This window comes from Desmodus rotundus, chromosome 11 (assembly GCF_022682495.2).
Source record: "Desmodus rotundus isolate HL8 chromosome 11, HLdesRot8A.1, whole genome shotgun sequence".
Lineage (NCBI taxonomy): Eukaryota > Metazoa > Chordata > Mammalia > Chiroptera > Phyllostomidae > Desmodus > Desmodus rotundus.
Window position 1 is genome coordinate 53,610,584 of NC_071397.1, and position 13,026 is coordinate 53,623,609.

The following is a 13,026-nucleotide window of genomic DNA, read 5'->3' on the forward strand; positions in this document are numbered from 1 at the left end:
CATCCTTTATAAATTGTAAGAGGGGGAACCTCATAAAAATCCTGGAATTATCTTCTGGAGGGTGACATCCTTGTAGTACAGGTTTCCCCTACTAGCTGGGTGTTCTAAGAACCCATCTGTACCAGTGTACAAGCTGGCTTTGTTGTGAGAGGCTGTGTTCTGCTTCACTGAAGTCTCTTTCAACAAATTTGCCCATTTCATGAGGGGTGATTTACAAGTGCCCCTACCCATACCTCTCTGGAGGTTCAGAAATTTTTGACCAGAGGCATGACCCTGTGCCACCCTCCCCATTCTCCTGATCTTGCCCCAGGCGACTTTTTGTTTTGTTTTGTTTCCCTGGATGAAACAAGTCCTCAAAGGGAAACATTTTGCCACTGTAGAAGATGTGAAACAAAAAAACGGCAGAAGCACTAAAAGGCATCAAAATTGACAAGTTCAAAAACTGTATTGAGCAGTGGAAAAAACCATTTCAATAGGTGTATTGAATCAAATGGAGAGTACTTCGAAGGTGAATGAAGTTTAAACATGTAAGAAAATACACAATTTTTAATAAATAAATTCATTGGGGGGTGGGGGTTCTCCCCTCGTAGGACTTGCCTGCTCTGCTAGAACAAAGCACCATAGGCTAGATCGCTTAAACACCAGAAATCAACTTTTTCATAATCCTGGAGCCTGGAAGTCTGACAGATCAAGGGGTCAGCAGGGTTAATTTCTTCCAAGGTCTCACTTCTTGGCTTGAAGCTGGCCATCTTCTTCTGGTGTTTTGTCAGGGTTTTCCCTCAGCCTGTGCCTGTGTCCTAATCTCTTCTTATTAAAGACAACAGGGATTTGGGATCAGGGCCCACCCTAATGACCTCACGTATCCCTAATCCCCTCTTTAAAGACCCTGTCTCCAATATATCATGAGGAGTTAAAACTTCAACACATGAATTTTGGGATGACACAACTCAGCCTATAGCACAAGTATTTAAGAGTATTTTGCAGACATATGCCCCTATTGGGGTAAAGGAGAATTGTATCTTGTACTTATTTTCAAATGGTTCAGGGGGGAAAAATGCATATAGTAGGGGTATTTACTATTTATGCAACTTTTTGCACAAAACTTTTTTTTTACTTTGAACTCAAATTATTCCAAAATAAAAGTTTTTCCTTAAAGTACTTAAAAGTCTACTTAATGACTTATATTTTTACAGCACTCCTCTCATGAAAATACATCATCATGTCTGGCTAAAGAAGTGCTTGCAATCAATGTTTATCATATATAATAAGAATCTTATGAATAGAGAAGAAAAGGACCAAAGGAATGGAAACAAAGTTCTTCCAATCATTATATACTGAACATCTAACTCTACTATGATTACTTCCTTGTCACAGATAGGAGAAGAAACTAAGTACAATTAAAAACTTTTTTTCCTGTTTGTTCTAAGTTCTCATCTTTTGCCTGAAGTTGCCTACACAACCCCAAGAGATTTCCCAAATTCAGTAAAAAGGAAACTACCCAATTTACCAACCCATTTCACACATTATTCTGGGACCATGCAGTAAACACGGCATAAATCTCAACCCTAGGGTCATTTCTTCTCAAAAGGCTTCCCAACATGGACCATTCTCCAAACAAGCACAAACGTGTGACATTGCCAGCATGCCTGCGCTTCTCGTAAAGGCAGGCATGAATGTCGTGGTGGCCTGTCTCTCTTTAATGTGGTAGTAGCTTGTTCTTTACTAAGCACATATTTACTGCTCTCAGTCTACTGAAATTCAACAAATGTATACCACTAAATCTGCAAATAGCTTACTTAGAGACTATATTTTGTTTTGGTTGATGTTTTAAGACAGTTGTTATTTCTCTAACAAAGCGATTTTTCATCTCAATCTTAAATACATCTGAAGAAAGAAAAAGAACTCATGAAGTAAATTAAAACAAACTGAACTACATTTCACTATTTATTAGGGCTAAAAATTTTTTTTTTAATTTTTATTGTTATTCAATTACAGTTGTATGCCTTTTCTCCCCATCCCTCCACCCCACCCCAGCCGAACCCACCTCCCTCCCCCCCCTCCCCCCTCCCCCCTGGTTTTGTCCATGTGTCCTTTATACTAGTTCCTGTAATCCCCTCTTCCCACTGTCCCTGCCCCCCACCCCCTGGCTATTGTTAGATTGTTCTCAACTTCAATGTCTCTGGTTATATTTTGTTTGCTTTTTTCTTCTATTGATTATGTTCCAGTTAAAGGTGAGATCATATGGTACTTGTCCCTCACTGCCTGGCTTATTTCACTTAGCATAATGCTCTCCAGTTTCATCCATGCTGTTGCAAAGGGTATAAGCTCCTTCTTTCTCTCGGCTGCATAGAATTCCATTGTGTAAATATACCATAGTTTTTGGATCCACTCATTTGCTGATGGGCACTTAGGTTGCTTCCAGTACTTGGCTATTGTAAATTGTGCTGCTATGAACATTGGGGTGCACAGGTTCTTTTGGATTGGTGTTTCAGGGTTCTTAGGGTATAATCCCAGCAGCAGAATTGCTGGGTCAAAGGGCAGTTCCATTTTTAGTTTTCTGAGGAAATTCCATACTGTTTTCCACAGTGGCCTCACCAGTCTGCATTCCCACCAACAGTGCACTAGGGTTCCCTTTTCTCCGCATCCTCTCCAACATTTGTTTGTGGATTTGTTTATGTTGGCCACTCTGACTGGTGTGAGATGATACCTCATTGTGGTTTTAATTTGCATCTCTCTGATGGCTAGTGATGCTGAGCATCTTTTCATATGTCTCTGGGCCCTCTGTATGTCTTCCTTGGAGAAGTGTCTGTTCAAGTCGTTTGCCCATTTTTTAATTGGGTTGTTTGTCTTCCTGGAGTGGAGTTGTGTGAGTTATTTATATATTTTGGAGATCAGGCCCTTGTCTGAGGTATCATTAGCAAATATGTTTTCCCATACTGTTGTTTCTCTTTGTAATTTGGTGCTGTTTTCTTTAGCCATGCAGAAGCTTTTTATTTTGATGAGGTCCCATTTGTTTATTCTTTCCTTTATGTCCCTTGCTTTACGGGATGTGTCTGTGAGGATGTTGCTGTGTGGAATGTCTCAGATTTTCCTGCCAATGTTTTCCTCAAGGACTTTTATGGTGGTACAGCTTATATTTAAGTCTTTTATCCATCTTGAGTTTATTTTTGTATATGGCGTAAGTTGGTGATCGAGTTTCATTTTTTTGCATGTAGCTGTCCAGATCTCCCAACACCATCTGTTGAAGAGGCTGTTTTTGCTCCATTTTATGCTTCTGCCTCCTTTGTCAAATATTAATTGACCATAAAGACTTGGGTTTATTTCTGGGCTCTCTGTTCTGTTCCATTCGTCTATGTGCCTGTTTTTATGCAAGTACCAGGCTGTTCTGATTACAGTGGCCTTGTAATACAGTTATCAGGTATTGTGATCCCTCCTGCTTTGTTCTTCTTTCTCAAAATTGCTGCAGCTATTCGGGGTCGTTTATGGTTCCATATGAATTTCTGAGATGTTTGTTCTATATCTGTGAAATATGTCATGGGTACTCTAATAGGGATTGCATTGAATCTATAAATTGCTTTGGGTAGTATGGCCATTTTGATGATGTTAATTCTTCCAATCCATGAGCATGGTACATGCTTCCATTTGTTTGTGTCTTCCTTAATTTCTTTCTTCAGTGTTGTGTAGTTTTCTGAGTACAGGTCTTTTACCTCCTTGGTTAGGTTTATTCCTAGGTACTTTATTTTTCTTGTTGCTATATCGAATGGGATTTTTTTCCTGATTTCTGTTTCTGCAGTTTCGTTGCTGGTGTACAGGAATGCCTTTGATTTCTGGGTATTGACTCTGTATCCAGCTGTTTTGCCAAATTCATTTATTAGGTCGAGTAGTTTTTTGGTGGAGTCTATAGGGTTTTCCATGTACACTATCATGTTGTCCGCAAACAGTGACAGTTTCATTTCCTCCTTTCCAATTTGGATGCCTTTTATTGCTTTTTCTTGTCTGATTGCTGTGGCTAGGACTTCCAATACTATGTTGAATAGGAGTGGTGAGAGAGGGCATCCTTGTCTTGTTCCTGATCTTAGTGGGAAAGCTCTAAGTTTTTGTCCATTGAGTGTGATGTTGGCTGTAGATCTCTCATATATGGCCTTTATTATGTTGAGGAATGCTCCCTTTATTCCCACTTTGCTGAGTGTTTTTATCAGAAATGGGTGCTGTATCTTATCGAACGCTTTTTCCGCATCTATTGAGATGATCATGTGATTTTTGTCTTTGCTGTTGTTGATGTGATGTATTATGTTTATTGATTTGCGAATATTGTACCATCCTTGCATCCCTGGGATGAATCCCACTTGGTCATGGTGGATGATCTTTTTGATGTATTGCTGGATGCGGTTTGCTAATATTTTGTTGAGAATTTTAGCGTCTATGTTCATCAGCAATATTGGCCTGAAGTTTTCTTTCTTTGTTGTGTCTTTATCTGGTTTTGGGATTAGGATGATGCTGGCTTCATAAAAAGAGTTTGGGAGTCTTCCATCAGTTTGGATTTTTTCGAATAGTCTGTGAAGGATAGGGGTTAGCTCTTCCTTAAATGCTTTGTAGAATTCTCCTGTGAAACCATCTGATCCAGGGCTTTTGCGTGATGGGAGTTTTTTGATGACTGCTTCAATTTCCTCTGCTGTTATTGGTCTGTTCAGGTTTTGTGCTTCTTCTTCATTCAGTTTTGGAAGATTATATTTTTCTAGAAATGTGTCCATTTCATCTAGGTTTTCAAATTTCTTAGCATACAGTTCTTCATAGTAATTTCTTACAATCCTTTGTATTTCTGTGGTATCAGTTGTAATCTCTCCTCTTTCATTTCTAATTCTGTTTATTTGGATCCTCTCTCTTTTCTTCTTGATGAGCCTACTTAAAGGCTTGTCGATTTTGTTTATCTTTTCAAAGAACCAGCTCCTGGATTCATTGATCCTTAGAATTGTGCTTTTAGTCTCTATGTCATTTAACTCTGCTCTGATCTTGGTTATTTCCTTCCTTCTGCTTGCTCTGGGCTGTCTTTGTTGTTGTTCCTCCAGTTCTTGTAGGCATAGGGTTAGGTTGTTTGTTTGAAATGTTTCTATCTTCTTAAGGTAGGCCTGTATTGCTATGAACTTCCCTCTCAGGACTGCCTTTGCTGTGTCCCATAGGTTTTGGGTTGTTGTGAGTTCGTTTTCATTTGTTTCCAGGAAGTTTTTGATTTCTTCCCTAATCTCGTTCTTGACCCATTCATTGTTTAATAGCATGCTATTCAGTCTCCATGATTTTGAGTGTTTGGGGTTTTTTCCTTTGGGATTGGTTTCTAGTTTCAGTCCCTTGAGGTCAGAGAAAATGCTTGATATGATTTCAATTTTCTTGAATTTGTTGAGGCTTGCTTTGTGTCCTATCATGTGGTCTATCTTTGAAAAAGTTCCATGGACACTTGAAAAGAATGTGTATTTTGCTTCTTTAAGATGAAAAGCTCTATAGATATCAGTTAAGTCCATTTCCTCTAGGGTTTTGTTAACTGACACAATATCGTTGTTGATATTTTGTTTGGAAGACCTGTCCATTTTTGATAGTGGGGTGTTAAAGTCCCCTACTATAATTGTGTTGCTGTCAATATCTTTCTTGAAATCCTCCAAGATTTTCTTTATGTATTTGGGTGCTCCTATGTTGGGTGCATATATATTTACAATGTTTATGTCTTCTTGGTGGATTCTTCCTTTGAGTATTATGAAGTGATCTTCTGGGTCTCTCTTTATGGCCCTTCTTTGGAAGTCTATTTTGTCTGATATGAGTATTGCTACCCCTGCTTTTTTTTTCCTGTCCGTTTGCTTGGAAAATTTGTTTCCAGCCCTTCACTTTCAGTCTGTGTAAGTCTTTTGTACTGAGATGGGTCTCTTGTAGGCAGCATATGTGTGGGTCATGTTTTCTTATCCATTCAGCTGTTCTATGTCTTTTGATTGGAGCATTTAATCCATTTACGTTTAAGGTTATTATTGATAGGTAGATATTCATTGCCATTTTTTCCTACCTGCGTTCCTCTGTCTTTCTCTTTTCCTTCCTTTCCTTAAAGCAGTCCCTTTAGCATCTCTTGCAGAGCTGGTTTGGTGGAGCTGTATTCTTTTAGACTTCTTTTGTCTGGGAAACTCTTTATTTGGCCTTCTATCTTGATTGAGAGCCTTGCTGGGTAAAGCAGTCTTGGTTGCAGGCCTCTGGTTCTCATTACTTGGAATATTTTTTGCCATTCTCTTCTGGCTTGGAGCGTTTCCATTGAGAAGTCAGTTGCTAACCTTATTGGGGCTCCCTTGTATGTTACTTCCTTTTTCTCCCTTGCTGCCTTTAAGATCCTCTCTTTGTCTTGGAAATTTGCCATTTTAATTATGATGTGTCTTGCAGTGGGTCTCTTTGGGTTCCTCTTGCTTGGGACTCTCTGTGATTCCTGGATTTGGGTGACTTTTTCTCTCCTCAGATTAGGGAAATTTTCCATCATTACTTTTTCAAACAGGTTTTCTATCCCTTGCTCTTCTTCTTCTCCTTCTGGTATTCCTATTATACGGATATTGTTACGTTTCATGTTGTCCTGCTTTTCCCTTATTGCCTCTTCATTCTTTCTGAGCCTATTTTCCTTTTCTTGCTCTTTCTGGGTGTTTTTTTCTACTTTGTCCTCCAGCTCGCTGATCCGATCCTCTGCTTCATCAAGTCTGCTTTTCATTCCTTCTGTGTTCTTCAATTCAGAAATTGTATTCTTCATTTCCTCTTGGCTCTTGTTGATAGTTTCTATTTCCTTTTTCATGTTGATATAGTTTGCAGTGAGTTCATTGTAGTTTCCTCGTAGTTTCTGGTAGTTCTCTTTGAGCTCAGAGAGCTCAGTGAGCTTCCTGATGACCATTGCTTTGAACTCGGTATCTGATAGTTGACTTGCCTCTTTTTCAGTTAGCATTCTTTCTGAGGCTTCCTCCTTTCCTTTCATTTGGGAATTGTTTCTTTGTCTTCCCACTGTTTGTGAGACTCTTCTTGTTAGCCTCTGCTTCTTAAATTGATGTATTCTGACTCCCTGGGTTTATGGTATGAACTTCTATGGTAGAATGCCAATGGGATTCAGTGGTGCTGTCTCCTTAATCTCCTGTGCTCACTGGTCTTGAGCTGACGTTTATGGGTGTAACATAGTCTTACTCTGGTCTTTTCAGCACTCCAGGTTTTCTTGTCTCACCGTCTGATCTTTCGATGTCCTCTATCTTTGGTCTCCGATCTTCATATATGCTGGAATACTGTTGGCTGTTCGATCTGCCCCTCAGATCAGCTAGGTATTTCACTGGTGTTGAGGGGAAGTGGACTCTGCTCCCACCTATCTCACCGCCATCTTCCCACGGGCTCTTTTCGGTTCGGCTCCGTGGTCAGTGGCTGTTGTGTTGTTTCCCAGCCAGCTCTGGGGTTAGGGCGCGGGGGCGATACGGGGAATCTAGGTCTAAAAATTGTGAATAAATACAGTTCAAATATTTTCTTACAAGAGTTTCAAGTTGCTGATCCACCCATCCATCTGTCTAGTAGATGTTGTTATTTGGTGGAAAGACAAACTTATGCTAACTTATCTAGTAATGAAAAAATGAACTGATAAAAGATAGCTATTGCTCATTCATTGAATACAAATTTTCTAAGTATCTACTATATACTATGGTAAATACCAGACGCTGTTCCATGTACTAGCTGTAAAGAAGTAAACAATCAAACATGGTCCCTCCCATTATGCAATTTACAACTTAGGAATGAATATTCCTTTCCCCAGAAACAAATCTTAAGAGAGAAAAGAGATAATGAAACCTAATCTCTCTTAGCACTTGATAGAAAAAGTAACCCTATTTAGGGAGATCTATAAGAATACTCCCTGGAGGTAAGGCCAATGATATAGGAACACACTGAGTAAATCTGTACTATCACTTCACATCTACACAAATCCATTTAATTTACAGTTTGTTTTTTACACGTGTGGCCTAATTTGGACTTCTCAATAGCTTATGTAATAGGGTATGATTTTTTTAATAGATTAAAAAAAAACCCAAAACTTTGTGTAAATGACTTACCCAAGCACATAAGTCTTTCTCATGAGAAAGCCAAGATAAGGCCAGAGTTTTATGACTTGGGACTTTTGATACAGACTAAATAACAAATATCTCCCCAGGTTTTAAATGATCATAGAATGTGTGAATCCAATAGATACCCAAATCTCGCTGCTAAGCAGTTTAATAACAGCTAAAGTCTCAACAAGACCCTACTACTGCTCTCCCTCACTGTGGAGTGCTAGCCATAGATAGTATTAGCCAAAACCGTGGAGCTGGGGCAGAAAAACCTTCATGATCTAGGCCAGCATAAAATGCTGGGCTCAGAAATCGGTGATGACACCTGGGACTTGTTTTAAGGTCGCTTTCATTTTACTCTACTACCAAGGCAGCAGTCAAGCAGTAGTACAAAGCATATGCACTGGGACAGATCTTCCGTTCCTGACAAGGTTACAGTGAGGCTAAGTGGTCAACGCAGCAGCCATGCTGGTGAAATCTATCAGGCAGAGAGAAGGCCAGTCCCCGGGGCCCACTGCCTGTTTCACCACTGGCTCACAAAGAAGCTGCATCAGCACACCAGGTCCTACCTCCCAGCATATAAGGCAATTCTCACCCTACCACTATAGGTTCATTCATATTGGGGAGTCAGACCTTCAACATGCCTGGACATTCCTAACCACTTACGAATACACCACCTAGACATCAACAATACATTACTTTCAGACCAATAAAAACATGGGCTAACATTATTTTTATGCTGGCATTCACAGACAACAGTCTTCTCATTTTACAAATGAACAGTCTAGGAATTTGAGACACAATGTGACTTAACCTAGATTACCAAGCTTGTTACTGGTAGGGTCATAACTACAATCAAAATCTTCTTTCCGTCATACCAGGTCACTGGTTAAACTCTAGCTAAACATTTTGCCCCAAAATCAGGAATGCTGCGTTAAACAGCAGCCCTCATACTCACATACTTCCAGGCTTCCATAGATTAGAAAAAAAAGCTATGCCTAGAAAAAGCTATCTACTCTGACCTACCAATTTAAGAAAAGCTATACACCCAGGTGGTTTTATAGGTAAATTTTATCTAACAGATAACTTCCATTTCTTCAAGTTATTCCAGATCAGAGGAAAAGATGGAGTTTCCCAAATCATTTCGCTATGCTGACACAATCCTAGCCCTATACCTAATAAGACAGCATGAAAAGGAAAAACCACAGTTCACTCTCACTTAAAGAAGCAGATGCAAAGGTATTTAAAGAATATTTCCTATTACCAGGACCTATTACCTACAACCTACACTGTTGTAGACAAACCACTCAATCACACAACAACTCCTTGAGATGCCTACTAGTCTTATCTTCTTTACATACTTGGTAAAAGGGAAAGCTGAAGCACATGGAGTCAAGAAACTTCTGCAAGGTGACATGATTAGACAACGATAGAACTAGAATCTAAACCAAGGAATTTGATTCCAAAACATTAGCAAATTAACCTAGCTATGACTTAAATTAAAAACATGTAGAAATTACTCCAGGAAAGCAAAGACTGTTCAACGCAGACCATTATATTAATAAATAAAAGAAGAAAAAAGATGAGTGTTAATAGAGGCTTTAAAAACTTAAAATATACATTTTTGATAAAATATTATTAGTCAAACAAGAATGATAAAGACTACTTATCAGAAAATACCATCAAACAACAAATAAAATTAGTAAGGTACATGAGGAATTGTCTGTTTAGTTGACTACTGAAGCCCCAGGGCCTAGTACTGCCTGGCACAAAATATGTACTAAATATTTTTGATATGAATATAAAAAACATAAAACACTGAGGATATCCCATTATATTAGAAATAAGGCTGGTATGCCCCTGGCTGGTGTGGCTCAGTTGGTTGGACCAATGTCCCACAAACCAAAATGTTACCAGTTCAATTCTTGGCCAGGGCACATGCCTGGGTTGCAGATTCAGTCCCTAGTCAGGGCGTGTATGAGGCAACCACTCAGTGTTCCTCTCTTATATAGATGCTTCTCTCCCTCTATTTCTCCCTCCCTTCCCTTCTTTCTAAAATCAAAAAAGAAAAAAGAAAAAGAAAAAGCACAAAAGAAAGAAAGGAAAGAAATTACGCTGGATACCTGTTGTGACTCTATTATTCCACATTATTTATTAAGCTGCATCTAATGTAGTATTGTAGTAATGCTTTACTGTATTTTTTGGACTATAAGACGCACCACCCCAAATGTGGGAGGGAAATGGGGGTGCGCCTTATAGTCCGAATGTAGCTTGCCTGGCTCGCTACAGGATTTCTGCTTTAAAGGATGTTATTAAATATTTTACAACATTTTTTGCTTCAAAATTTCCCCCCCTATTTTCCTCCTTTAAAACCTAGGTGTGTCTTATGGTTCAAAAAATACAGTAAATATTGGAAAAGAAAGAAAAAGTTTATTTCCAGATTATACAATTCTATCACTAGAAAATCCAAAAGACTAAGTAAAAAGTTATTCCAATAATTATAAGCATGTTGTAAGGTGAGTACAAATCATGTATATAAAAATCAAATTTTCCTTTATACTAACAATAACAAACTAAAATTAAATAGAAGAGAAAATAGTATCTAAGACTATAAAAGGCAAGAAATAAATTTAACCAGAAAGGTAAAAACCTTAGGTGATGGATGAGAAGCCTTATTAAAGAGCAAAATGAAATATACTGAATGTACTTTCTAATAAAATCCTTCATGAAAGATGCATCTGGAAGAATACTATACAAGGGTTTATGGAAAATAAATTTCAAAAAGACGAGAGAGATTTCCCTGCCACATGGTAAAACACACTGCAAACCTGCCACGATGGTACCGTCACTCTCACTACTGTTTTTAGCAGCTACTACTTCTTGAGAGTTTACTCTATTCTAGGCACCCCCAGAGCACTTCACATGTTACTGAATTCCTACAATGATGATATGAAATCTGTATTTTTATTGTCTGTACTTTAGAGATGAGGAAACTGAAATACTGAGAGGTTGAATACCTTGATTAAGGTAAATATTTATTGGCTGATCTTTACCAAGTCCATTGTAGATGCTGGAAACGGCAATGAGAAAGACAGGTAAGGCCTTCATGAAACTTATCTCCCAGGTAAGGAGAGAGATAATAGCAAGAAAACAAATAACTTCAGAGTGACAAAGATGCTGAAAATTAAATAAAATGGGAGACATGAAAGAAACAAACTAGCGGGGGTGGAGGGGGCTAACTTTTATCAATGTCTAAGAAGTCATCTCTGAAAAAGAAAATTAAGTTGAGTATCAGGCTAAGAAGGGGGCAACCATGTAATAAAGCTGGAAGAATACTACAGACAGAAGAGAAAAATCCAAGAGCTGGGACCAAATCAGAATGTTCAAGGAACAGCAGGAAGGCCAACACGCCCGGAGTAGAGGAAGCAGGTCCTGGACAGTAAGTGGGTGTTTACTACAGGGGCCCAGGCACACAGTCGACCCGGCACCACCACTTACAGGACTCCCTCCCACAGCAATGACAGCATGTCAATGTAAAATTCTGTGGTAGTGGGGAGGGGTGGGGGTGGGGGGACGCAGATAACTGTACTTGAACAACAATAAAAAATAAAGAAAGAATAAAAATGACTTGGAAAAGGGAAAAAAAAATTCTGTGGTAGTTTGTAAAAGAAACACCTAAATGAGTTGGAAAAACCTAAATGCTGATCTTTTGGGGAATGGCTGAGTAGATTATCAAGTAACATATACCACCCAGTTCATGGAAAGAGTCAGGTGGTATATGTAATGACTTGGAAAGATGTCATAGAGATATTCTGTGGAAACAGCCCATAGATCAATATATATGACATAATCCCGTTTTTCTTTAATGGGACTCTACAGTATCAGAAATTCTAACTCCTAAATCTGGTCCTGGAAAAATGCCACTTTGCTGCCTCCTACTCCAAGCAGAAGGCCTCCTGCATGCCACGCTCTTACTCCTTCCTCTGGTTCATTGCCTGCCAGCACTGCAGCTCAGTCCAGCCCACTCACTGCTTGTTTATTTACCTGAAAACATGAAGAGCATTACAAAATTTTTAAGAGCACAGAGAACATCTTATAACTAAAACAAGAACAAAAAAAGACTCTAATAGTTTTGAAATGACTGAATCTGTTCTAATGATTTTTGAATAGCCAGGGGGCACCACAAACTAAATCTTTTTAAAAACCAGAAATCACATTATTATAAGCAACTAAATATTCAGTTGGCTATACCACTAGCAAATATGTAAATGACTTACTCTTACCTCTACTTTTGTTCGATAGAGCACAAGCCGTCTAAGGCCACATAATTTGGCAATGTGGTTGAAAGCTTGAGGTGGCAGTTTATCACAGGATGAGAGATTTAATTCCTGTAGATTTGGACACATCTCCGAAATAATCTCCAAGCAAGTTTCATTTAGGAAGTGGCTGCAAGATAACTCAAGGCGCACTAATTCAGATCCACAAACCTTCAGAAACCTGTAAAAATAATGATCAACATTTAGATTTTTCCTGTGAATTTTGTAGAACTACAAGTATTTTTTTTTTTTTTGCAAGTACTTTGGAATTGTATCAACTCTAAGCAGACACCTTCGGAAGAATGGATTTCTATTGGGGAAAATGTAAAACTTGCTTCACTTAAATACTCATTTACTACACACTGAAATAGGCATGGTTAAGCTAAAAGAAATCAACCCAAGAAGATAAAATGAACTCACATCCCAAAAAAAGTCAGCTAAGTGGAAAATTAAGAGAGCAGAGCACATATGTCTCCAATGGACATGAAATTCCCATCTAAGTTAGTAGAGCCGAAAACAAAACTCTAAACTCTGGGAAGACATTACCCCCCTAAGCAGTACCATTCAATACTGGATAACTTACTTCGCTCGTCGTACACAAAGGGACGGCTTTAATTAAATGACCT

At 38.7% G+C, this 13,026-nt stretch overlaps 1 protein-coding gene across 3 annotated transcripts in view; it reads right to left on the reverse strand.

The window, feature by feature from the left end:
* Positions 1–13,026, reverse strand: part of FBXL4 (F-box and leucine rich repeat protein 4) — a 75,243-nt gene that overhangs the window by 20,335 nt on the left and 41,882 nt on the right. For all 3 annotated transcript variants that reach the window (XM_024551749.4, XM_024551747.4, XM_045188623.3), the window contains one exon: positions 12,368–12,581. In XM_024551749.4, the coding sequence (XP_024407517.2) occupies positions 12,368–12,581 (214 nt within the window). The remainder of the gene's footprint in view (positions 1–12,367; positions 12,582–13,026) is intronic.